At 47.0% G+C, this 27,441-nt stretch overlaps 1 protein-coding gene across 14 annotated transcripts in view; it reads left to right on the top strand.

Annotated features, from left to right (window-relative positions):
* The window catches only part of MSI2 (musashi RNA binding protein 2), a 374,726-nt gene that overhangs the window by 232,130 nt on the left and 115,155 nt on the right, over positions 1-27,441 (top strand). For all 14 annotated transcript variants that reach the window (XR_013992034.1, XR_013992035.1, XM_081029501.1 and 11 more), the window contains exon 7: positions 6,623-6,671. Coding sequence is in view for 12 of the 14 variants with exons in the window: in XM_081029501.1 (XP_080885627.1) it covers positions 6,623-6,671 (49 nt within the window). In the remaining 2 variants the exon portion in view is untranslated. The remainder of the gene's footprint in view (positions 1-6,622; positions 6,672-27,441) is intronic.

Below are 27,441 nucleotides of genomic sequence, written 5' to 3'. Positions count from 1 at the left end.
GGCCAATTTGATACTCCCAGATGTTGTCCCAGTGGGCTCTGCGGTCCGTGTTAGAATTCTAGGCAGAGAGTCTTACGAATGGATCTTAGGTGGCCATCTCATACAGTTCCCTCCATTCACAGATGAGCAACTAAGGACAGAGAAGGGAAGTGACTTGTCTGTCCCCAGTGAGGTGTCAGTGGAGATGGGATTCGAACCTGGATCCTGCCCCTGCTTTGTGCAACACCGCCTGCCAGGCTCAGCTGCCTCCCACCACCTGCTGAGTTATGACTATCCACTCTTTTCCATTTAAGCTGTCTCCTGGGAACAAATTTTCTTTGCCCCCAAATCAGCTTCACCCACTGCAGGCAGGACAAGCAGCGGTCTGGGGCCACATTCTTGGGTCCCAGCCTTTGGCTAACTGACTTGACAAATAGAATTTTTATGCTTTGTGACTTGAAAGGTTTCCTCTTCAGCTAGCACATGAGCTGGGCTGGCTAAAGTCTCACCTCTGGATACGGTCAACACCATCTGGCTACGTCTAAAGTCACCCAGCAAGAATGTCTGGCTCACAATAAATCTTTTGACTCATTATAAAAAGGGTTCGCTCATTCATTAAATGAATTAGGATTAGAGAGGCATCACCCACTGACTTGAGTGCTAATTATTGCTGATTTTCATGGTGCTCAGTTAGTGACGAGCACGTTGCCAATTTCTCTTGGCACTTCTGGGATCTCTGTTTCCAACCTTGCTGCTGGGGCGAGATGTATAAGTGGTCCCTTCACACCCCAATACCTGTATTCCACCTAAAATGTGGAACTTGACAGTTTAATACTCAGTCCACATGCCGTATTTGCCTCCTTCCACCCTTTTCTTGCCTTTGTTCACGGTCTAGTATTACTGAGACTGTCGTTCTATCGTTTGATAGATTAAAAGCTTTTTTTTTTTTTTTTTTTTTTTTTTTTGAGAACAGGGACCATGTACAAGTTACCTGTGGCCATAAGAATGCTGTGTAGGGTGGCTGGTTAGCTCAGTTGGTCAGAGCGCGGTGCTAATGACACCAAGATTGCCAGTTCGATCCCCACATGGGCCACTGTGAGTTGCGCCTTCAAAAAAAAAGCTAATAGAAAAAAATTTTAAAAGTTAAAAAAAAAAAAAGAATGCTGTGTAACAATCAGCCACAAAACCTCAGTGGCAGACACAGCTGTTTGTTTCATGTGTCTAGAGTCCACTGGGAGTGGCTCCGCTAATCTTGGCTGACTTGCACATTTTGGGGTTGACTTGCTGTCAGTTCATCTATGCTGGCTCACCTGGGGCAACCGAGGGGACTTGGCCCTACTCCACGTGTTTCTCATCCTCCAATAGGTTAGCCTGGCCGTGCCCTTCTCATGGGGGTGATAGAGGTGCAAGAGAGAACGAGCGGAAATAGGCAGTGCGTTTCAAGGCTGGGCGTAAAATGGGCACACGGTTCTCTCCACTTTATTTTATTGAGCATAACAAGTCAAGTTCAGATACACGGGACGGGGGGATAGAGTGCCTTCTTGGGGAGAGGAACTCTCCCCCAAAATTACAAGGTGAAAAGGGCGTGAGGCCGTTAATTCAATGAGTCTCCCAGGGACCTGGAAAATTTGCCTCTTCTTTGTACGTAGGCTGATCTCTGCCAGTTGTGTCTAGTGAATGTGTCACATAAAAGGAAGTAAACATTAGCTAGATTTTCTAATCGAGATTGAGTTGGCTGAGTGATACAGACATTAGCAGGAGTTTATCTGTTAGAAGGAAAATTTGTATCACCCTGGTAGAATTCGAACTTTTTCTTTTTTGGAAACCCAGAGACAGCTGGGTTGCCACGAAAAAGTCCCTCTTCTTTTCATCTTTTCCATCATGGTTCTACTGTCACCATTTTCAGGATCTTAGAATATAAATGTCCAAGAGACGGGGAACGCAGAGGGGAGAGCTGTTGCCAAACGGAGGTTCATCAGTTGCCTTTGGAAGAGAAACCTTGTTCCGTGTATTGAGCTGAGTGTAGGTACAAAGGAAGGAGCAGCTCTGTCCAATGTCCTCAACTTTTGTACTTATTTTTCATCCTGTAGAGCAGCACATAGAACGTGGGATTCATCAACGTCACCCCAGAGCTTGTTAGCAATACAAATGCTACTGAATCAAACATTCTTGGGAGCTGTGTTTGAACAAACCCTCCAGGTAATTCTGATGTGGAGGAAGTTTGAGAAACCCAAATCCCGTAGAGCTCCTGCTAATGACTCTCAGATATGGTGTGTGCATGGTACACACCTCTCAGGATGTTACGGCGTAGTCTGAACCTTGTGAGACTCAGAAATACATGTTCAGGACTTTCTGGTGTCCATTCAAAAGGTGGGGACATCCCCGACCATCTCCTGTTGAAGTTACTTAACTGCTTGGTCACTCCCATAGATACACCACCAAGAATGCCAGGGCTGCGTTTGAAACCTGCCTTACATTACTAGAAGGCACAGCTCGAGGCTGGAACAAGCTCCGTCTTTCAAAACACACCAGGCATGTGCCGGGATGTGCGACAGCGTATGTTGAGGTTCAGACACCTCCTCTTCGTCTTGCTCTCTCCGGGAGCCCCCAAGATCTGTAGGCCTATGGACCCCACCTTTGCTACAAAGAAATCAGTAAGGCAGGTGAGGTCACCGTCAACACAAATACCAGTCTAATCTTGAGAAAGAGGGTGGTATCCCTCGAGGAGGCAGTTCAAGAGTTAAAGGTTAACGGCCTGAGGTCAGAAACACCCCAGTCTTTGTTCTTCTAGCACCCCAAATGAGACCTGGCTGCATGTTGAAGTTCATGGCTCTGTACAGCCAACTAATCTACCTGGGTTGCATGTGTGACGTGTGTGTGTGTGTGTGTGTGTGTGTGTGTGTGTGTGTGTGTGTGTGTGTGAGTGAGAGAGAGAGAGAGAGAGAAAGAGAGAGAGAGAGAGAGAGAGAGAGAGCAGACAGACAGACAGACAGACAGACACGCAGATGGACACGCAGACAGAGTTATCAGTTTGCGGGCTCTGAGGCTGAATAATAGTCACCTTGATTGTGCCCCTCATTTCCCCGTGACGAAGACGCACACAAGCCACTTCTGTTTGATTCACATAGAACCGTGAGAAACAGCCCTGTATGTGAGGCCATGTTTTTCATTCTATTCAGTCTTTGTATATTCAAATTCTTCCAGTTTCAGCTCTTGCTGTTCTGCCAGATTTCCATCGCATTGATGGCTTCTCTGAATTAATGTGTTTTGAAATCACTGAAAAGTTTTCTCCCCCCAAGCACCAGGACTTATCCAGATTGATTTTTTTTTCCTTTCTCTTTTCCTCTCTAGCTACTTCTTAGATGTTTTATTTTGTAAAGTGTTAATAGAATTTTTCTTTTGCCCTGACACTTTATCTGTTCAGGTGGTCTTTGCAAGTCCCATTGTACAACCAGACTATAGAGGAAAGAGCACTTTTCTTTCTGACAATGGTTGCCCTAAAAAATATACACAGCTCCTCCCCCTCGCTCACCAGGGTGGAGCGAATGTTGGGAGGGCAGCAGCAAAAAAATGCCCAGACTGAAGAAGAAAAAGAGGGAGTCAATTATGCACTGTTAAAAGGGAGGTTTGAAAATACATTATTTTAAAAATTCAAAATATTTATTTCCTACGGGGATCAAGAGTTTCAGTATCAAAACATGGCCAACGCAGAAGGGAGGCAGTTTTTCTTACTGTTAGACATTTGTAGCTCAAAATAAGGACTTGGCAAACATCTTAGAAAATATGGACTTGGGTGCGAAACAGATGTCATATTTACCTGCGCGATACCAGCAGGCTTCACCCCCCATCCACCCGCACTCCAGGCATTGGAATTCTAATCGAGGCCCAGGGTCTGAATCTGCGACACCATATGCTCAAGTGTGACTACTCTGTGTACAAACAAACCAGTTGATCTGCTGGTGGTTTTGCTTGAGCCGTGCTTGGGAGGCAGATGCCGTGGTGTGTACGGCCCCAGCAGGAGCCTGGGGGCCTCGGCAAGCCACTGGCTGGGAGAAGTCTGTGGATGGCGTCCAGTCTACAACCCAGCACCATCTACTCCTGTCAGCCTGGGGCCCGGGAGAGAGAAGACAGCTTCCTGTTAGAGGAGCAGTTATCCTGCAAGGCCATTTTCCATCCCCCTGTCCCCCGCCCCCCTCAGTAACTGACTTCAGAAATGGGGACGAGAAGGGGAAGGCCCCAGGAGCCAGTTTGTTCAGGTTCGGTTGCTTAGCAACAAAAGGGGGCCCTGAGTCCCGAAGAGATTTTTAAGTGAGGCCAGTCCCTTCGAGGTTTGTGTCTGGCTTGCCTCACCGCCCCCCTCTCCATTCTTACCTCGACTTTACTTTTCCCCCTATTATATTTGATAGCGTCTAAAAAAATGGATTTGATTTGTCTGGAGGCACACCATTTTAAACCTGGTTTTATTGCTTCACCTAGTGTCCCCCCCTCCATCAGAGACTATAGTCTGGAAGGAGTGAAGAATGAATAACCTATGATTTCTTTTCTGAGCCAGCTTAGATCAGGCCCCCAAGCTCATTTGTGAGCCTTTGAGCTCCAGTGAACAGTGCTCAGCCCTTCCCAACCACATATACACGCTGAAATTGCTCCAAGCACAGAGCCCTCTGGCTAACAGTTTTGTCCACCCACAACCGTGTGGGTGGGGTTGTATTTTTACTGCCAGCCTTAGGCACAAAGTGGAGAGACAAGGTTGCTCACCTGGCCAAACCAGGTACAGTCCCCAGGTGAGTAGCTGATTGGCTAGGACAACACCTGCCCTAAAGATGTGTATTTTGTGGAACAAATAAAAGATTGGATCATAAATAAGAGGAGTGGAATTCAAAGCCAAATCTAGTTCTGTAAGTGTGAGTTTCTTGAGATATACGTGGGAATTGAGTGTGGATCCTGAAGTCTTACTGGTAGAAATGTCCAGAAGGATTGCAGGATGCAGGGGAGGATTGAGAAGGGACCAGGAAGAGAGACAGAAGATGCCATGGGTATTTTCTCCTCTTTGATGTTTTTGAAGTTTCTAGCATCCATGTATTAGTCCACTGGTGCTGCCACAACAAAGTACCACAGACTGGTTGGCTTAAACAACAGAAATTGGTTTTCTCACAGTTCTGGAGGCTGGAAGTCTGAGATGAAGGTGTAGGCAGGGTTGGTTTCTTCTGAGGCCTGTCTCCTCGGTTTGCAGATGGCCACCTGCTCTCTGTCTTTACATGCTTTTTCCTCTGTACCTGACTGTGTCCAGATTTCCTCTTCTTAAAAGGAAATCCAATTATACTGGGTCAGGGCCCACCTGTGACCTCATTTTAACTTACGTACCTCTTTAGAGACCCTCTCTCCAAATCCAGTCACATTCTGAGATACTGGGGGTTAGCACTTCAACATGTGAATTTGGGGGAGGGGGACACAGTTCAGCCCACCACAATCAAGATGTTTAAGTTCCATTGTGGATAACTGGAAACAATTTAAATAGTCATCAGAAGGATAATTAAGTAAGCTATAGCTTCTCACCCCATGAAATATTATGCAGGAGTCAAGATAGTATTCACAGTACCTCACACCCCTTAGAATGACTGTTCTCAAAAAAATAAAACAGAAGTGTTGGCCAGGATGTGGAGAAATTGGAATGTTTGTGCAGTGTTGGTGGGAATGTAAAATGGTGCTGCCACTGTGGAAAACAGTATGGCAGTTCCTCAAAAAGTTAAAAATAGAATTACCATATGATCTAGCAAATTCACTTCTGAGTATATATGCAAAAGAAATGAAAGCAGGGACTTGAAGAGATATTTGTACACCCATGTTCATAGCAGCGTTACTCACCGTAGTAAATGACCTAAGTGTCCATCGATGGATGAATGATAAGCAAAACGTGGTATATACATACCGTGGAATATGCTTGAACCTTGAGGGCATTATGCTAAGTGAAATAAGCCGGTCACAAAAATGCAAACACTGTGTGATTCTACTTATGTGAAGTACGTAGAGTAGTCACAGTCATAGAGGCAGAAAGTAGGATGGTGCTTGCCGGGGGCTTAAGGGTCAAAGGGAATGGGGAGTTATTTTTTAATGGGTATAAAGCTTTAGTTTTACGAGATGAAAGAGTTCTGGAGATGGATGGTGGTAATGTTAGTGCAACATTACGGATGGATTTAACTCTCCTGTGTATAAAAATATCTAAGATAGCAATTTTTATGTTATGCATTTTGACCGTAATAAAAAAAACTGGAAAAAAAGAGATAGTAGTCACAATGTAGTAATCTGTAGTAATCACAATGTTTGCAATATTGTAGTGTTCTATATAAAAAAAGAACAGAGGAAAAATTCCATATACAATATGATTTAAACTATATTAAAATAAGCATAGATTTTTTTTTTAAAAGCAAAAACTGTAGAGAAATAAATACACCAGATGTTAACTGTGGTTGTGCTAAGTGGAAAGACCAATAAACAAATAATCTATTTTTCTAAGTTTTCGTATTTTCAAATAGAATTTAATGAGCAACTATGGCTTCCATAATGGAAACCTCCACCCCCGATATATGATGTTTTTTATATATGGTAAAATTCCTAAAGCAGGCTCTATTGTGTGTTTGTTTTGCAGGTGGAGGATGCAATGCTGATGTTTGATAAGACCACCAACAGGCACAGAGGTAAGAACCCCAGTGTAAGAAGCTTACCCCTCCATCTCTTCTCACCCCAGTCTCATAGACAAAAGATACAGTGAACATTCTGGAATTAAGCAGCTAGAGTTAACCATCTGATGAAGATCTATATTAATGGAGGGCTACACTAACATAAAGAATCCAGATACTGGACAGTTCAAAACACCATTTCCTTATGGCTGGAGAGCTGTCGTTTAATTATGCAGACCTTTCTAATCCTGGTTTTCTTGGTCCTTGCTAAACCTCAGCACTTGTGATCCAAGTGGAAATTATTCATCGCAGTTACTCTGTTGAGTTTCCAGTTTGCATCGAAGGAGGTGGCTTAGAAGTATACCGTCACTCTAAGGAGCCAAAAGAGGAGGGGGCAAGCCTTGTCATAAGTTTACGTGTACAGCGATTGCAGACGAGGAAATGCCCTTTTGCACTTCTGGAATGTTTAGAGGGCATCTGCACCTCCTTGTAATTTCTCTTGTGCTCTTACTGCCCCATCCATGTTTTAGAAGATGGGTCTCAACTTGGGATCTGTGAACACCCGAAATGACATGTAAAATGTTTCACGAGGGTGCTTTTCTTGGGAGAGGATCCCTAGCTTTGAATAGATTCTCAAAGGGGGCTCTAACTTGCATTCTCCCCACACAAAAAAAGGAACGTTAAAATTATTGCTTTAAAAAGAAAATTGGACTCATCTAGAAAAATCCACCCCAGAGGAAGTAGGGTAAAGGTGATGGTTCAGCATTCCAGTCTCCTGTTCTCCGGAAGCTCCTGGTTTCAGGGGTTCCTATGAAGAGGGTGCTAATGAGCAGGGTTTCCGATAGGGGGATGGCAGACGTGGGGGTGGCAGGAAGCGTGTTCTTGAGAGGAACTGGCTTATTTCGCTTGCGCGTGGCATTTCCTTGCCACTTGGATTGCATTTAGATGTTTCTTGTGTTGTTTACATTCTTGCTGTCACCTATGATTAGAAGCAGTTACCCAGCGCTGACTGGCTGTCTCTCCTGTTGTGGGCAGGCAGGCTGAGTGAAAGGGAGGAAGGAGTGGAGTGGGAATCACTGCTGACGGGGTGGGAGGCAGAGGGGGCTGTCCTGTGGGTGCCTCGTCATCGGCTTCTCGTTCATCATCTATAGTGTCCTCACAAGGGAAAATGGAAAATTGGGTGGGAAACGAGGGTGTCGGTGGTGTGTCTATTGGGAAGGGATGAGGAGCAGGGCGGAGGATGGGAAGTAGGGATAGGCAAGGAGAGAGAAGAAGAGCTTACAGGTGTAGAATGCCTGCCTTTGTCCTCCACGTTGCTCACGAGTGAGAGCGGAGAGTGACCGGAAAGTGACCGCGGTGATGGACAGTTCACAATTATCCTCCATCGTCATCCGCATGGTGTCGCTCTTTATGGTTTGCCAAACACTGTTGCCACATGCATTGTCGCATTACGTCTTCACATCAGCCTCAGGAGGGTTGTTGTGACTTTGGGAAAATCACTTAACTTCTTCGTGCCTCAGTTTATTCATCTGTAAAATGGGGATGATATTAGTACCTCTTAATAGGATCGTTTGGAGAGTGTAGCGCCAGGCAAACCGTCAACTGTGCATATGTGTCAGCTCTTCCTCTTCTTCTCACCGAAGCTCAGAGGGTGGCAGCTGCTATACCCAAGGTCAGAGCGTGGACTCAAACCGAGGACTGCAGATTTCAGATTCTGCTCTCTCTCTGTTGCCGTCACATGGGGCAGGGTTTGCCAGGAATGTTTTCATCTGTTTATTTTCAGGGTGAGCAAAGCCCAGCTGAATGTGGCGCTAGTTTTCAGTGTGAGGATTTGTAATCCTAGAAGATTCCTGAGTGGCCTCTAGGCAGTATTGTTGTCATTCCTTTTTGAATACCAATGAATGAAAAGGTATTTTTAATCTCCTGCTCTGTGTCAGGCCCTGTGCTGGAGCAGATGATAAGTCATTTTGTTTAACCCTCACAGCTGTGCAGGTAAAGAGGCCTGTCGTCTGAGGGATCGGAGAGGGCTGGAGACTCTCACTGTCTAGTAACTGACAGGTGGATTCACTCTCAGGAAGTCAGGCTGCCGGGTGCCAGGAAAAGCTCTCCCTTATTTCTAACCCAGTTTCCTCCTGCTGTGGGTGAAGCCTCTTCCCTTTTGCTGGGTATAATGACGAGACGAGGTCCCTCTGAGACTGGGTGAGCACTTCCTATCGTGAGGTAGAAGGAGGTCCATCCCACGGCCCAGAGCTCAGAACGGCTGCAGGGACACCATCCCTTACTCTCCCAAGTCAAAGCTTCTGGTGGGCCTGGGCCGGTGGCTAGAGCCCTGGTGCATGCAAGGGCCTGTCCCAGCATCCTTCTGCCCTGCCCCAGTTTCAAGTTCCTGTGGTAGATGCAAGACCCCTTACATAATTCGTGAAGCCAGAACAAGATGATAGACTTATTCAGTAGTTATTAAGAATTTCAAGATGACAGCAGAGCATTCAACCCAAGGTGGAGCCCTTCTGAGCGTGGGCCGTGTGTTGCTACACAGGCTGCCCACCCATGAAGCCGCCTGAGTCGGTGCAGCCAGCCAAGGTCCAGCTGATGCTGGTGGCGCCAGGGAAGAGAGGCAGGATGGGAGTTGTGCCTTGAAATTTCAACAGGATTCGACATGTTGTCCCCTTTCCTCCTGTACAGAAACCTTCTTCCTGGTGTTCTGTGTAGGTGGGAGCTCTGGCCTGTACACATTTTTCAATGCCTCTAAACAAAGGAGGAGGAGTTTCTCTTTGAACTGGAGTAATTCTTCAGTGATTCAGAGCAGTTAGATGAGGAAAGAATTAAAAAAAAAAAGAACATATCACAACAGAAGCACAAATCATATATATATAGAGCAAGTGGGCCCCACATCCCTGGCCTGATGGAATGTGCGTTTGGAATCAGGTGATAAGCACAAGAAAATAAAATTCTCCTGCAGCCACCTTGCCCCAACCTTCCCATCACCTCTTCAGCTTCCTGTTTTCCATTATCTTATCAGGGGGAAAATGCTGCACTAGCAGAAGCTGAGGACACCTCTCTGGCTGGCACTGCCTCTAGCTTTCTTCTTAAAGAGCCCCAGACCATTAACCTCTTGGTGTTGTCACAGTACTTGCTCAGCACTTGTCATCAAACTTCTAACCCAGTCCTGCTGGGCAGCCTGGGGCGTTGCCTCGTCCTTCACCCCGGGCATTTTCAAAACCACCTGTGTGCCCTTGGAGCTGTGACAGCTGCTGTTCAGGGACAACTACATAGGACGGGGCCTGGCCTTCTCTGAGAGTCCTCGTGGCCACCTCCTGCCTCTGTTCCCTGTTGGTCCCTTAGGGACAAGGGTGGCCCTCAGCTACATCTACACAGCAGTTTGCTTCTCCTGTTCCCAGAAACACAAGCCTGTGTCTCTTCCCATATGACATCTGCGTTGGACCTTATGGGAACCATGGGAAAGGATTCAGGGAACAGGAGACAGTTACTCCTCCCAGATACGTGTCCTCCATCCTGGAAGCAGGAAGAAGGTCTATCAGCAGCTGACTCTCACAGAATTGTGGGGTCTTCCCACGTTTCTCCTTCTCATCCCTCCCCCACTGTTCGAGCATCGGCTGCCCCTTGTTGTTTAGTGGGGGGCACATCCTAACTTCTCTGAACACCTCATGCTCCTGCTCTGAAACATACAGGAGTTGATGAGCTCCAGGACCTGAAGTATGTTTCTGGGGTTTTTTTGTTTTGTTTTTTTAAGATTTTATTGGGAATGGGGAACAGGACTTTATTGGGGAACAGTGTGTACTTCTGGGACTTTTTTCCAAGTCAAGTTGTTGTCGTTTCAGTCTTAGTTGTGGAGGGCGCAGCTCAGATCCAGGTCCAGTTGCCGTCTTTTAGTTGCCATCTTCTGGTTGCAGGGGGCGCAGCCCACCATCCCTTGGGGGAGTCGAACCGGCAACCTTGTGGTTAAGAGCCCACTGACCCACGTGGGAATCGAACCGGCAGCCTTCGGAGTTAGGAGCACGGAGCTCTAACCGCCTTAGCGACCAGGCCGGCCCTGTTTCTGGTTTTTAGCTTTTTGAACTGAGAGCGCGTCCAAGATGAATCCCATTTTTATTTTTATTAACTAGGGGAGGGAGGTGAGCAGATGTAGGCTGGGTCTCCCCAGGTGAGGATTAGCATGCAGGAATGTTCTAGATGAGGGGCACGCAGAAGGGCAAAGCTCACCTGTGAGGCGCTGGGGAATTCCAAAGATGGGGCTGTCCCCATTTGGGGTGAGAGGGCTGGCCTTTATGTTGATTGGTCTTGGAGGCAGCCCACCCTGGGGAAGCAGGTGTGACCTTGGGCTTGGATTGAGGAAATCATAGAGGGCGGACCGCTAGGGGCCATCCTCCATCAGCAACCCCAGCAGATCCTGAAGGGGGTCTGGTTGTCCCATCACTGCACACACCATGATGGTCCTGTGGGTTCTGTGTTAACCAGGCCATGCTAACACGCTCAGTAGAAACAGCCAGCACTTTCTGAGCACTTATATACCAAATGCCTGCACACACTGTTGAATCTTTATGACAGACAGCCATAGGTGAACCCAGAGTCCCACTAATCGGATGTAATCCCAGCCTGTCTGACCCAGAGCCCATGCTCTGAGCAAGCACCGTGCTAGGCGGTGGCTTGAAGCAGGGGAGTTGGTGAGGTACCTCTCCCCTCAGGAGTTGCCTGAGCACCTCCTCGTTATCAGTCCTTCTCCACACCTACTCTTCTTGGTGGGCTGCAGTGCACCTCCATTTCCAGATGGAGAAACTGAGGCACGTGGAGTTTTGGAATGCCACATAGCAGGTTCCCACAGCTGGGCAAGAGCTGTGCTACTGGTGGAAGCTGGGGCCTTCCTTGGCCCTGCCCAGCACTTCATTTCATGGCATTTCTTGAGATTATTTGTTCCCAAGGGGAGGGAGAGGTGACTTTCCAGTTATCTGAGTCATTTCATTTGCTCTCTTAAAGTTGTTAGAGGTGTTCTGAAAAATATTGGGCTGGTCATCAAAGGATTTAATCATCGGGGCAAAGTTTGCTTCATCCTTGCAAAACTCAGATAAGATCTTGAATTCAGCGTTAGGTATTGATCCCAGAGTAGGATTGGAGGGGCAGGGAGGGAAGAAACCACAAGGCCCTGTCCTTTCTAATTTACTCTTTGGTTGGCAGAGGCTGAGGGGTTGAGAGCCAGAGGGGAGGGAGCCAGGGAGGGAGCAGTAGTTCAGCTCTCGCCCCACTCTCCCCACATCAGCCCTGTTTGAGAAAGTGGAAAGTGGGGATGCTGGTTGCTGAAATTCATCCCCCCATGTAGGGGACACCCTTCATGAGCATCATTCCAGGGGATCCTCAGCTGCCCCTCCCTCTGACCTCAGGGCTCTAGGTTTCTGAACCCTGCACTGTTGGTTCCTCCAACTCTGGCCCATCAGGGGAGAGCTGGGCGGCTGAGAGCTCAATGGAAAATGAGCTGGGTGTCTTTGAAGCTTATCGGAGGCCTGGTGAGGGTCAGCTGGACAGGGAGTGGTGCCTGGCAGAGTACAGAGGAGACGTAGAGGCTTCTTATTCCCTGTGGCTTCCATTACCCAGCAGGCCTCTTTGCTCCAGAACAGTGCCAGAGGCCAAGGAACAGGATACACTGAGAGAAAAATAAAGATCAGTGTGATGGATGACTCTTCTCCCAACTGTTAGCCGTCGCTTATTAAGTGCAATGCTAATGACTTTGGAGAGGAACAGCAGCTCTGAGACAGACCCGGGGCCCCCAGCGGATCCCCTCATTGGACTGACCTCAGCCAGCCCCCAAGTGGTTCTGTGAAACTCAGGGAGCACCACCACCAGCAGATCCCCTGCAGGGAGCCCGTTCCCAGGGTGGCTGGAAACACGCAGTGGTGAGCCCAGCGGCCAGAGGGAGAAACTTTCTGCAGGCTCACCTCACGGTCCTGGGCCTGAGCTGGGCCTCTCCTGGGAAGCTTGCTCGTCTCTGTCCCGAAAAGCAGCTGGCTGAATGCTTAAGGTCTTCGTAATGTGTGTAATCAGTTTATTTATTAAAATGGTGCCAGTGGGATGGAGCTGAAACTGTGATAGAAGATAATGCTTTTCTAAGGAGAAAAAACAGCCCTTAATGTCCTGACTACCTGCCAGACACTCACTTTTGAAATTGACCTCTGAAATCCAGACGGACTCTTTGATGTACACTAACATGATTAAGAAGCACACTCTAATAATTTGTGTATTGGTGCCTATTTCCCAAGGTATGGGGTGGGGAGACATGTAAAAAGAGTTTCACAAAGGTATAAATTACATTAAAAATAAAATGGTAGTGCTTCGCTGGTACGTGTGGGAATGCCAAAGATAATGTATGTGTGTCTTTCCTAATGAGACTCGAGCGTTCGGACTGTTTACCTCAGGAAGAGGGTTGGGATTCTACACCCTGTTTATGTGACTTTAGGGGGTGGAAGAAGAAGTGTGTTAGACAAAGAGGTTAAAAGCCCTTCTGGGTGGGAAAGGGTTATTTGATGGGGTAGAAATCAGGATAAGCGTTTGTAGAATCACAGCTGGGGATGACACTTGTGCTGATGTGACATGAGGGCATCTTGCAAAATAACGGTGCCCATAGAGGGGTCTGGAGCAAGGTTTGCTGCTAGGTCTGCCCTCCCTGGGGGGAGTTGTGCCCTTTGCATTTTCTCCACCTCTCAGATCTGTTCTCTCATCCCCTATGCTAGTTACTGATGGTGTCAGGCACCTATCACACTCTACCCAAGTCTGCGATGGGTGAAGGGGTTTGTTTGTAAACCAGTGGCTGATCCTTATTGGTATTGATCCCAATTCTGCGCCTGAATGGGAAGCCAGTTGACCAGAAAGCTGCTGGGCTGTCATAGACCATTAACTGAGCAGGGGTGCTGGCCGTGCAGAGCTTTCCGTCTAGGCCCTAGTACCTTGTGGCCGTCAGGCATGACATGGGGCTCTAGAGGGCTAGGTCGGGTTCGGTGAGAATACCATTCCTGGAGTGTGGGGAACTGTTGAAGAAAAAGAGTGGAAAACCAGGACTGTAGGGGAGAATGTTCAGAGTGGGGTAGAGACTCAGAACCATGGAGTCTCCTCCAGTCCACTCAGGTAGAAGCGATCTGGGGGCCAGGGGTGGGGGCCTGGCAGTGATATGGACATTAATGGCTGCCTTTGGTACTTGAAGAAATTCTGTTGGAAAGCAGTCGTGGGCAGGCTTGAAGTTGGGCAGACTTCAATTAAAATGCGGAGGAATTGACAAGTCCCACAGTGGTATAAATGGACAGCAACTTCTGTCTCCACTAGATTCTCAGAACCCAAGGCTCTGTGCTTCTGTCCGGGCTCATTCTAAAGCCAGGGCTATATAAGAGGGGTAGGTGTGCTTGCGACCCACCATGGGGGGTGCACCCCAGCCTCTTCATTCCTTGCAGGGCTTTGCCCAGAGACTGTGCACCTTCTCCTCAAGGCCTGGCCTATCACCCAACCCATCTCAGGACCTCCTCCAGAGTGAACAAGGAATCTAGGAGGACGGTGCAGAAATGGAGGGTGAGGGAAGGGAGAGGGGTTATAAAGAGCCGCAGCCCCCACCCCAGCCATCTCTCAGAGACCAACAGCCTCCCCCCCCCCCCGCAGCTGTCTACACATTTTATTTTATTGTTAAATAAATACCATTAGCCTTCCCAAGAAATTGGTGCAAACATGACCTCACAAATAACTAATTAAAAGAGCAAAGTTGAAGGGGAATGAATTTCAAAACATGTACAAGAGTCCATCCAAGGTTTCTGTAGATACCCCATCCCTACCAACATTCATCTGAGACCTTAATTTTATTTCTGACAGGAAAACTAGGAGTGTGCTTTATTTATTTTTTTCCCCCTGAGCTAACTAAATTCCGGAAGCGCCCATTGCCGCATTGTCTCTTGAGATATTAATCAACACCGTAGCTTGGTTTCTGTTCACCTGCTTTTCTTTGTAGACACAGAGGAATACAAAACCCATGGCTTCCTAGCAACAGGGCCGGGGACGGGGGTACCCAGCGCCAGAGGAGCTTGTGAGCCCAGGGGAACTTGGCACCCGGAACGTGTGCTGCGTTTTCTGTAGCACGAGTATAAATCTGAAACTTCTTTCCTTTGGAATAACAGCCCTGGCACAAAAAGGGTGGTGAGCTAATCGGTCTTCCTGCCTCCCTCCTGGCTGTGGCCCACGGAAGCAGAAAGGGAGTGGGCCCGGGGTCAGCCACTTCACTGACCCAGGAATGGGTTTTTTGTGGAGAGGGACAATGAGGGTTTTGTTCGGCCCTGTTCCCATAGAGGCCCAGGCTCAGACTGCCATGACATTTTGAAGATCTCAGTGAGGGCAGTGTGGAGGTCTGACGAGAAAGGAACCTTTGGCTTGGTGACTTGATTAAAAGCACCCCATTTCTTAGCCTCACGGTGCTGCCAGGGACGTAGAAGGCTGGCCCAGGGGGACCAGACGCTGGGGCAGCTGCCTCCTGCTGGGACTGGAGGCCCCTAGAGGAGCCCTGGTGACCGTGTCTCTTTGGACTTGAGCCTCTGCTTTACGCCTTGTGGGTCAGAGGACATACACTCGCCCGTCCGAAGCTCTGGATCAGCACGGGGTGCTGGGAAGAGCCTAAGTTGTAGTGTTGGCCAGACTTGGTTTCACATCCCAGCTTTCCCATGAATGTGACCTCAGCAAGTTACCGAAGGGCTTTGAGTCCAGTTTGGCTCACTGTGGAGGAAGCGTTTCTCTGTAAGAGTTAAATGAGTCAACTTGTCAAGTGCCCGCGGTGAGTACTTGGCGCCCAGTAGCCTTAGTTCTTTCCTTTGCCCCTTAAAGGATATCATCAGTTCTATATCTTAAGGCAAACTACAATCTGTGTTTGAATTTTTAAGACCCTCCCTCCCCTTCACACACAAAATGTATGCCTGCGTGTGAATAGAATATTTCTGAAAGGATACCCTCAAAACTGCCAACAAAGAGTTCAAGTGGCATAGTGGTCAAGAGCACATGCTCTGGAGCCAGACAGCTGGTGTTTGAATCTGAGCTCTGGGACTTATTAGCTGTGTGACCTTGTGCAAGTTCCTTCACCTCTCTCTGACTCGGATTCCTCATCTATAAAATAGGAATGATGAGACTGGGTTAGCCTGAGGCTTATATCAGTAAGTTTAACAGTCTCTGCCCACAGTAAGCACTCGAAAATGTTTATGCACATGTACACACACTCATACATTGCAAATGTACATAAATTAAAAAACAACATTTGCTTCTGGGGAAGAGGATTAAATGACCAGAGGTACAAAGATATGGGAAAACTTTTTATCGTACGCTCATTTACCTTTTGAATTTTTGTACCATGTGCATTTACCTAATATAAATAGGTAATTTATATTACCTATTCAAACATTTACTTTCTTAGTATAAGCTTTTAAAATTCATTCCAATTTGAATTGTAAATGTAGTGATACAGTAACATGAGAGAGAATTAAAAAAAAAAAAAGCCCATTCCTAACACAATAACTGTTGTCACTTTTACCTCATTCCTGATGTTATGTGTAAATATTTTTAAACTTGGTTGTAATTATGGGGTCGATACAATCCATGGTGTCTCATCCTTTGTTGAATGAGGTATGGGCCCTGCCTTATCTAAGTTTCCTGCCCTGCCAGGAAGAGGGCCAAACAACAAGACATGATTATACGCAGCCCAGAATCCTTTGCCTCTGAGTCGCCTCTGTCTTCTTTTTTTTTTCCATAAACAGAGAGTCAGATAGATAGATGAGGATTTTCTCAGTGGTTTCTGCTCCTCCCAGACCTCGTGCTATTAATAGACTAGAAAAGAAATCGGGTTTGCTGGAGTTTTTCCAGACCAGAGAGGAGAGAGGTCAGAATGTGGAGATCCTTCGTTCCAGGAGTTCAAAGTGCTTTTTAATTAAAAGGGAAAAAAAGTCTCAAGTATTTTCCTAACCCAGGTTATGATTAGTAAACATGTGGGGACCTTACTCAACGTGGCAAGTGTGTTCCTGTTGCTTACAGATTCAGAGTCAAGGCAAGTTCCCCCATTAAGGAGGCTTGTGAGGTGTCTGGGCCATGTGACACAGGGGTGAGAGCTTAGAGCTTGAAGACTGCTTAGAGCTGGGTTAAAATTTCAGAGCTACCACTGATCAGCTGAGTGATCTTGGGCACGTTACCAAACAGCTCTCAACCTCAGTTTTCTTATCTGTTAAATGGACCTAGTGTTACTCACTCATGGACTTGTTGTGAGGTTTGAGATAATTAATCTGTGCAAAGCATCCGATGCTTAGGAGACTATCTGTAATTTAACTTTATTATTATCATAATAACGACTGTTATTTTTACTAATAAGAATATTGTTACTATCATTTCTTGGGCAATGAAGTCTCAAGCTTGCTAATTGGAGAAAACGTTAACACTCTGGAGAGCTGTTGGCAGATACCATCATGTTTTCCAAGATGGGAGGGTATGGTGGGTGAATTGTGTCCCCCCAAAACATGATGATATTTTGAAGTCCTAGCCTCTGGTATCTCAGAATATGACCTTATTTGGAAAAAGGTCTTTGCAAATGTAATCAAGTTAAGATGAGGTCACACTGGAGTATTTAATCCAGTATGACTGGTGTCCCTCTAAGAAAAGGGAGGACATGTGAAGAGAGACACAAAAGAAGAATGTTGTGTGACCATGCAGGTGTAAGCCAAGGGAGACTGGCAACACCAGAAGCTAAGAGGAAAGGCATGGGACAGATTTTCTCCTAGAACTTTCGAGAGAACGTGGGCCTGTTGACTCCTTGATTTCAGACTTCTGGAACTGTGAGAGAATACATTTCTGTTTTAAGCCACTCCAGTTTGTAGCATTTGTTACAGCAGCCACAGGAAACTAATACAGAGAGCAAAGCAGTGCTTTCTGCTGCACTCATCCCCCTCTCACGATTGGCCTCAGTTCCAGTGGGCAAGCATAGCTTTCCTCCCTACACATTTCTTTCCATACCACAGCTGCTCCCTCAGCAAAACTAGGTGCAAGAGAAATTAGAAAAGAGACCTTTCCCCTAAGATTGCAGCCCCCAAATCCTGGCATAGTTCATGCCTTGCCCACTTCTAATTTAGCCAAAGACCCTGAAATGGACCTTAGGATGTTAAATATACTTTTTGGTCCAGAGATACTTGAAGAACTCTGAGGTTTACAGTTTAATTTAGTAGCTTTCAGAGCTTAGTCCTTTCTTTATAAACCAAGGAATAACCACTACGCTTAGGAGTTGTCTAAATTCCCAACTTCAAGAATGCAAACCATACTCATTAGATTGGTGTTTCCAGTTGGTTCATTCAACTCAGCTATTTAGGGAAATAAAAATAAAGCCAAAGAAGAAAAAGGAGGAGGAGGAGGGAAGGATGTAAGGGAGGGAGGGAGGGAGGAGAGAAAGAGACAGAGAGAGAGAGAAGAAAGTCAGGAGATCTCATCTGTAAGACAACGCAAACCTTGTCATCCTTCCATACCTGTCCCTACTTCCATCCTGGAAAACAAAACAGAAAAAAGACACAGCAAGACAACCTTGAACCTGCCTAACAGACTCCTTGATTTCTTTCTGTTGTCCCAGAAACCCTGCCAAATTCAATCCTAGAGTGAGTTTCTGAGCTAAATTAGTGCAATTGAGGGTCAACATGGTAACACCTACAGGTCTCTGGTCGTAGGACGCCAGTGGGCACGGCAGTAATTAATAGTTGCACCATGTGGATGTGCTTCTCTTAATCCTCCGGTTTGGTTGGCAAACCCGGCGGCACAGAAAAATAACTGCCATGATTTCACGGTGATCAAAGTTGTACACCTTTGAGCACTCCCTACAAATTTGAAATTTCTTCCTCAACTTGCCACCCCATCTTGCTATTAGGAAATAATTGAAAGCGGCTGCTTCTCTCTGAGTGTTTCCTCGTTGATGCCTGTGTTCCAGCACCCTAGGCAAAGCTGGCGCCTCTGCACCAGATTGCAAAGGACGCAACACCAACACCCGATTTATTATCTCGGAGCCTGGGCCGGTTCATGGATGATTCATGACTCTGCTTTCCACGGCTGCTGGAGGTGACATCATCCATTCTGGGCCCAGAATAGACACGGAAGCAGCAGTGGCCCCTGCTTTGTGTGTCTCTCGCCAGCCCGGGGCTCCCTCCCATCTCACACGCAGCTGGTGTTGTGTTCCCTGAGTAGGGTGGTGGTGGGCCCGAGAGCCCCTATGAAGTTTCTCCTTAGCAGGAGGCCATACCGGTGTCTGGATGCTGTTCTACCTGCATAATAAAGCAGAGAAGGGAACTTCTCAGAGTTCACCTCTTCCTCTTAGACCTAGTGCAATTTAGAGTTCACTGTTAACCCAAAGAGCTGCTTAACTCCTGTGGCCAACTTTGGGTTCCTCACTCAGACAGCGTTGGTTCGGAAGGTCTGGGTGACATAAGTCATCCCACAGCCCAGCATTAGATGCCCATGAGATGAATGATTGTTCTCATGTCAGAGGTCTGGACTATGTCTGTGGTTTTCAACCCTGGTTGTACATTAGAATCCCCTGGGGAGTTATTAAAACACCCCATGCCTGGGGCCCACCCCAGATCAGTTAAGTAAGACTCAAGGACAGAGCCCTGACATTGTTAAGTGTTAGCATTACCCTAACTGAAGCTAATGTGTTATCAGGGCTGGGAACCCCTGGGTCACATGATCTCCCAGGACCCTTCCAGCTTTCAAACCCGTCAGGGCAGCACTGCTGACCAGGCTTTTGATCCTGACTTGTGTCTTGGGTAGTGAAATGGGCCCTCTTTGGTATGTGCCCTGTCTGTAAGAATTGGACAGGCGGGGTGGCTCCTTCACATGAGCGGCCTTTGGTAAACTATGTGGGGAGTGGGACGTGTAATTACCATTCTGTTGTGCTGGTTATGAATCTAGTTACACCACCACCACCACCACCACCAGAAATACTGTGCTGGCTTCCCACCACTGTTAGGATAAGGCCTAAGTGTCGGCACTGTCTGCAGAGTCTTTGATGTCCAGCCCCTCTCTCCTCTCCAGCTTTACTCCCTGCAGCCACACTGACCTCCTGGGCATTTCCTTAACAGGGCTGCCCGCACAGGCTGTTCCTTGGGCTGCCAGGAACTGGTGTCTCTCATTCCTGGCTAACTCCTACTCCCCTTTCAGGCATGGGCTTAAATGTCCTTTTCCTCGGGGAAATCTTCCTGGATCCCTAGACTAGGTCAGCTCCATTGGTTGTCTGCACTCATGGCTCTTCTCTGTTCTTAATGATTGTGTTATTGGCTCGATTGTTGGATTCTTATCTGCATCCTCCCCCACCTCATATCCCCTGTGCTTGGCAAGTAGAATAGATCCAAGAGGGTGGAAGGCAGACCGGCAGGCCCTCCTCACCCTGGTCTGTGTTCTCATTTGGCTGATAACCGAGAGAAGCTCTGCTCGCTCTCCCCATCTCAACTTCTTGGTCTTTCCCCCAGCCAAGACCAGCTGTAGTAACATAGAGGTGTAGCAGTCTTGTCTGGAGGACGCTGTAGGAGCTACAGGTGTTTCCTGGAGAGGGCGTCAGAGCACTAAAGAGATGGTTCAGGAACACTTGCTTTTCCAGCACCTGAGGAAGAAACAATTACCCAGCAAACTCTCTTATGAGGGATGTAAAAATGCCTTTGGTGTCATGGTAGCCGCCCTTTATGGCTGCTTTGTTAGAAAGACTAAAAATATTGGTTCAGTTGAAAACAGAATCAGTCTGGTGCTCCTCCCTCTGACCCACGATTCCTGGTGGGGCCTGGTGGGGTCAGAGGGTAGGTACCCTTCAGCCAGGGGTCTGTACCAGGATTTAAAATGCTTATGCACTTTGCGCTCAGAGGCTAGGTAGAAAGGTGTGTACTTACAGATTTCTAAATTTCCTTCCCACTTCCAAAATCACTAGGCTTGGCATCTTATGTCTTCTTTGAATTAAGTTGATTCATTTGCCCTGGAAAGATTTCCTGATTCAGCTAGTATATTTATGTATAAACTTCTCTGGAAACACCTGGCAGGTTTTCTGAGTGACAATAAGGAAACGTAGTCTGAAAATTACAGTTTAATTTGCTCCCTCCTTCATGCTGTCTTAACCTTTCAAAAAATGGGTAGGATTTACAAAAGAGGCTTTGTATTTTTGCCCGTAGTACTAATCCTGTTTTACAACAGAAGTGTGTATCAACAATCTCTAACAGTTTCCCTTTATGTAGTTTTAGAACTCTAGATTTTAATGGACAATTGAATCATTCCTTGGCAGATGGGAAATCATCTAATTGCATGTTTTTATTTATTGTAAAATTTTCAGGTAGGCCCCAGAAGAGATTAGTGAGCATATATAAAAAAGTTATTATAACATCTTAATGACTTCATTTTCGGGAGTTGAGAGCTTTGTTGTCACTCTTGGGTTGTATCACAGCTCGTGTGTGTGTGTGTGTGTGTGTGTGTGTGTGTGTGTGTGTGTGTTGCACATTTGAATTGGATATGGCCTTTGGTTGGCTTTTAAACATACACTGGAATGAAAGACATTATAAAGACTCAAAATAGGAAAGTAGGTACCTCTATATTTTATTTTACTTTATTTTAGGTGTGTGGTTCCCATATTTTGGGACAAATTAAAATAACCTAGTGAAATAAGGACTCGTGCCCTAGCCTGGGCAATGAACAGCATTAACTTTCCCTGGGTAGTATAAGGGCTTCCACAAAGTGGTTTGCATCCTAACTACCACCTCCTGGGTCCATTCCTTCTTTTTCCCTTTTTATAAGATTCTTCAGCAAAATGTGTGGGGTGGGGAGTAAAGCACCACAGGTAACCTAGTAGCAAATCTTGCTGCTGCCAGGACCGTAGCAGCTGGGGTGGGAAGAGGAGAGCAGCTGTGGCTGTGTTATTAGTCATTCCATGAAGAAATTGATTTGATAAATAATAAAGCAGTGATATTAGCAACACATGCTCGCAGGTCAGATGACTTCAATGAAAGCCTCCAGTTAAGTGTGTGTAATGGTTTGACAATATATATGCCTTCTAAAAACATCCTATTTTAAAATGAAAATTGGACTCTTCATGTAATTCTGAGCCCGTGTGCCAAGACGATTACTAGAGGGAGCTTGGAAATCTGAAGGATGATCTTTCTATTTAATTTGGCCTCTATCCCCCCCCCTTTCAGATGGTGCTTAAACTCACTTTGTTTCCCTGCTCTTGCCTTTTTATTTTGTTAACTATTTTGATTTGTAAAATACTATGCCTCACACTACACTCTTTTATGATGATTTACTGTGCTTTCTTATCTTTCACCTTAAATCCTTGATAAGAGCATTTTAAAAATGAAATTGCTACCTGACACTATTATAAAATCTTGGCTGGCATCCAGGGGAGAAACGAGTCCGGGGAAGAAAAAAAAGAGACCGAGTTTTAGAGAAAGGAAAGATTTTTTAAAGGAACCGCAGAGTACTTTTTTCCTCCGGAATTCTGGAAGCCTCTCTCACTTTTTTTAATGGAACATTAATACTTGTCGATGCCCCTCGCTATTACGTGGTGAACCATTGGTGAATATAACAGTGACGGGTTTGGAGGGCAGGAGGTACCCTGCAGTGAAGGTGAAACTCATCCATAGCCTTTGATGTGGATTGAAACTTGATGGGTGGACAAATGGATGGATGGCATTTAACCACCTCCATATTCATAGCCTGGAACACATGCCCTTCCTAATTCTGGACACCCACTCTCCTGTACCCTACCCCTCTGAGGGGACAGGTCAAAGCAGAGTCCCCTCTAATTGCGAAGCTATGGTGACTGACTTTTAGAGGAAGAGTGTGTGCTGTAATGGAAACTTTTTTGTTAGTCTGTGTGCATTACTCATCTGTTTCTGGAGATCTCCATTTAGCCACAGAAGGCATTGGAGATGCGGGGTGGGGGGGGGGAGCATCAGTAAATAAAGCTGTCTGAATGAGCAGGTTGTTTAAATTTTAATACAGTGATTTAATGAATTCTTGTCTTTAATTCCTGTGAGGTGGAGAAGACAGCCATTCTCTCCCCATAATGGAGCTTGTTAACCCATCTCTTCACTGACTGGTGCTTTTATTATTATTGTCATTACTATTGTGACAACTGGAGAACTTTGTACGTTAGAATAGCAGGTGCCCCAGAGCCTGGAAGAGAAGGGGGTATGCAATGATGATGATCTTTTGTAGGAATCGCAGTGACCACAGGCTTATCTGGCAGAGGCGTAACTCTGAGTCTTCTGAAGTGCCATGTGTAAAGACCTGGTATTTATTGTCCTATATTAGCGGGGTGGAGGGAGGGTGCAGCAGCAGCAGGGACACGGGTCACCCCATCAGGACTCGGACAGCCGCAGTGCAGCTGCTGGGTGCTGAGACCATGGCCAGTGGCTCCCTTCTGTAGCTGGCGATGCCGGAGCCTTGTGCCCAGTTTATCACACACCTTCTGAAAATACAATCCGCCACCAAAATGACTGCTTTTGGAAACTGTCTTGTCTCTTTTGAGTCGAGACTGGAGACAACCAGACAAGGTTCGGTGGTAACGAATAAAGAAACATTACTTTCTGAACACAATCTTCTGTTACCAGTCACTTTTCAACAGACATTCAATCAAAATGCTAATAGCGGCGGCAACAAGGGAACGCGGTTATTGTAATACTAATTGATTGGTTGGAGGGTGGGTTTTGATAAGTGCAGCTGAAGATTTCGGAAATATGATTCTCTTTAATTACAGCAACACTAATAAAAATGAACAAATGATTTAACGATGATTTCCTGGGTAATGGCTTAAAGATTTTTGTTTGAGTTTAAAATGAGATATGGTGGAAATGCACCAGAAAAAATAGGGCCCTGGCGGGTGGCCTTGCCTTTATCAAACCCGGGCATGGAGATTCAAATCCACAATGCCCTTGGAAGGTTGGGTGGAACCTGCATAGACAGGAGTGCGAGGCCCCTCCCAGCTTGCCAGGAACGGTCAGCTGGTGATGGGTAGATTCTAGAGCTACGGGCTGGGTTGCACTGATCCAGCGAGGCATTCGCTGTGGGTTTCCCCAGACTGGCCAGTGAACCTCCCTGTACCAGCAGGGCCCCATCCTGCACTGAAGGCTCTTTGGGCTCTCGTCCCACGGCCCGTACAGACTGGGCACCCTCTGTGCTGCGGCAGCTGCTCTAGTTTTAATAATGCTGCCGCCAAGGCAGACCCAAACCCAGCCCTCCTGAGCTCACCTTCTTTGGGGGAGAAGGCGCATAGATCATGTAATTTCAGGTACTGCTAAGTGCTCTGACGAGGATAAAATGTTTGGCATGTTTGACGGACAGGTGGAAGGGCAGTGGCTGAGAGGGAGAGCGGTAGGCGATGAGAGAGAGAGGTAGGTAGCGGCTGTAACACGGAGGGTTTGTGAGCCAGGGCAAGGTGTACGGGATCCACCGGCAGGAGGTCAGAAGGGCAGGCATGTGAATGATGTTCTGGAAAGATCCTGGGTTGAGAAAGGATGACAAGGCTGCACTTTTGGAAGCAGAAAGGCCAGTGGGAGCTCATTGCAGCCTGGCTGGCCAGAGCTGACGGCATCTTGGGCCAGAGCTGTGGCAGTGGGGGTGGGGAGAGGCAGTGGGATGCAGGATGTGTTTTTAGAGAGGAGACATATAAGCTGTTCTGATAGGTTAAATGTGGGTTATGAGGGGGGAAAAGAGAAACGACGGCCGACCATGAGCTCTTGGATTGAGCAGCTGAGGGCATGGATGGTGGGTCTGCCTAATAATATGGGGGACAACTTTTGTGGACAGAACACAGTTCAGGAAGAAAAGCAGTGGTGTCATTTGAAATTCCCATTGGCATCCATTTGGTGATGTTGTGTAGATGGATATAGAAAAGGTGCGCCCAAGAACAGGCCTCTAGAGGATTAAAAGAACCCACCCAGTTGTTTTTGCATAAACCTCACTAAGGAAGGGATGGTGTCTGGGGATCTCCAATTAGATGGTACTGTCAGCGCAGCAGACAATGGAACTTGAAGATGGAGTGATTGGTCCCTCAACACTCCAGTTTTTCTAGCATTACAAGTCCCCTGTGCTTCTCTATTGGCCATGCCTGCACAGGGTTTCAGGAAGGATGCTGTATCCAAAAATCAAAGCATCATTGCATCTGGCCCAACAGGAATGAGAGAATCCGTGGACGCTCTTCGGTACCCCATTATCATTCTCCTCTGAGTGTGTGCTGAGATGTCAGGGGTCCTTCTGAATGTCCTAGGAAAGCAGACCCTGGGGCCCTCAGCCCTGGCCACTCCCCACTTCCAGCGCCCTGGATCTCTTGCATTTCAAAGAATGAGCTCATAAGAGAGGGGCTCACCCTTTGTGTCACTAACCACGCAGATCATAGTTGGGGCTCCCTGGGGTGGGTGCAGCTCTGACACATTAATTGGTTAAAAAAAAAAGCAGAACTCAGATTTATGTTATTGGGGTGGGAGTGGGGCTTAATTGGGGCGGAGAGGCAGTGCTAGCCTTCCTTTCCATTTGTCAAGCTTTCTTTCAAAAGATCTGCCAAAGAAGAAAGGGTAATTAATAGGCTTGAAGTCATTTCCGATGTGTCAGGATTTCTGCCTTGCTTCTAAGTGATAATGTTCGCCAGCTCCAGGTCTCTAGGGAGCCCTCCGTCTTATTAACTTGTCTGGGAGAAACAGGGAGTTGGGGACAGCTCTGGCCAGTGGGTGACAGGAAATAAAGATTTGTGGTGTGGTGAGCTGTAAACTGTTGGGCCAAATAAGTTTGGTGTGGAGGCTGGGCGTTGGTGGCAGGGTGGGGAGAGAGAGTGATTTCTCTCCCAGAGCACTTCCACACCCCTTAAGGCCTAGAGCTTCCTGGGTCACTGGCCATTCACTTTACCTGGAGGAGTCAAATGTCACCCTGAAGGAAACAGTGCTTTTAATAAGCAGCCTGCTGGCACTCAGCAGATTTTGTGTTTTGCCTCTTCACCCCTCTGACTTTTTTCTCACTGTCCCTTTAAAAAAACAAACAAAAAAACCACGTCCCACTGACAGTCTTTGGAACTTACCGGTCGTTGTTCTCTCCAGCCCTGGAAGTTGCCTGCCCAGGCATGGACCCCCAAGCTTTTGACTTTTCCAAAGACAGAATTGTTCAAGAGCATGGATTAAGCACCTACTTGTGCGTGGAGCTATCTAAGACTTGGTGGGCTGTGCGGGCCTGCTCCCTACCCTGGAGGGGTTATAAAGCTCTGGGAAAACAAATTCACCTCCCTTTTGGCCACAAATGGGTTTAGTTGTGCAGTGCCCAACATGGGCTTCCATCCGGCCAAGTCTGGGTGGAGGATGTGGAGAAAGATCATGGTTTCCCCTTCACATCTGCACCACCCTAGCCCTCCTGTTGTGACAGCTCTTTGTCTTCTTTCCACCTCATCTTCACCCTATCTTCAGCTGTAAGGGCTGGGTAAATATTTTTAATGGAGTAAATGATGAATGATGGTCATAGGCGTTATTAGGCACTGCGGAGGCTTCTTTGTGTGTTCTCAAGTGTATGTTTTTCTGAACCCCTCAGCCATTTCATTTACCTAATGGGTGATTCATACTCAGAGAGGTTAAGTAACTTGACCAAGGTCACACAGACAGTGTGGTGGAGAATGGGATTCGAACCCAGGAATCCTGTTTGATGGTAGTACCTTGACCCCCAGGTAGGCTGCTGCATCTGTGCTCAGGAGCAAGGCACCAGCGGGCGGCAAGGATATTTCAGCTGCAGCTTAAGGCCTGGCTGTGTGGAGAACGGACTTAGAGAGGCTTGGAGACTATCCTTTAGGGGGTCATTTGGGACCTGGGACTGGCCTCTAGGTGTCTGGACAAGGCTGACTGATACAGGAGCAGCAAAAACAGCTTCACTGCTGTGATCACCCCTGAGGGTGATCACCCCTCCCCTGCCTCCTCTCCCCACCCCGCCCCCGCCTCAGTTGTCTGTGAACACCTTTTCTGTGCCAGTTAGGAGAAATCTCAACGGGACTGAGAATAAATGCCGCTTGTAAGTGCAATCAGTGCAGGGGTGAGGGCTTGCAGAACTGTTTTTAAAGCTGGATACGGCTGGCAGCTAGTGGCCAGCCTGGGCAGGAGAGCGCCCTGGGCACCCTTCAGGACGATGCACGCACCGATCTCCTCGATGTGTGCTCTTTTAGGCCTTTTACACACTTCTCATTTGTGTGAAAGTGCTTAAGAAGTGAAAGTCGAGTGTAGTGCAGAAAACCAGAGGTAAATAGTGCCAGCTTCAGCTGTATCCAAGCTGTTCCTCACACAATGTGTTTTTCATTGTTTAAAATAGCAAAGTTTGGATTTTGGGGAGTCATGGGGAAAGAACACAATGTCTGTTTTTATCTCTCTTTTCTTAAAAAAATAACTTTTTTTTTTGGTCTCCTTTTTCACCTTCTTCCTCTTCTAAAAGGAATTTTTGGGGACAGACATGAAAGCTAGGCAGAAATCCAAATTCATTCTCTGTTTTTTCTTCGTAGTCCCCTCTCCTCTTATTTTCACCTCTCCGTCTGATATTTGAAGCCTGGATGGAAATTTTTGGAAAATCTCAGCCTGAGGAAGAGAGGAGATTCGGGACCTTTTTCTTAGGAAAACTCAGAGCAGGGTTAGGAAGTTTGCACATTCAAGATCTACATACACGTATTCTTTAGTCTCTTGTCTGATTAAATGCACGCCGAAGACGTCTTCCACCCTCAGCTTCATCTCCCAAAAGTTTGCAGGAGCCATTTTTC

Source organism: Rhinolophus hipposideros (genome assembly GCF_964194185.1).
Source record: "Rhinolophus hipposideros genome assembly, chromosome: 20".
Taxonomy (NCBI): Eukaryota; Metazoa; Chordata; class Mammalia; order Chiroptera; family Rhinolophidae; genus Rhinolophus; species Rhinolophus hipposideros.
This window is presented reverse-complemented; position numbering and strand designations above follow the sequence as displayed.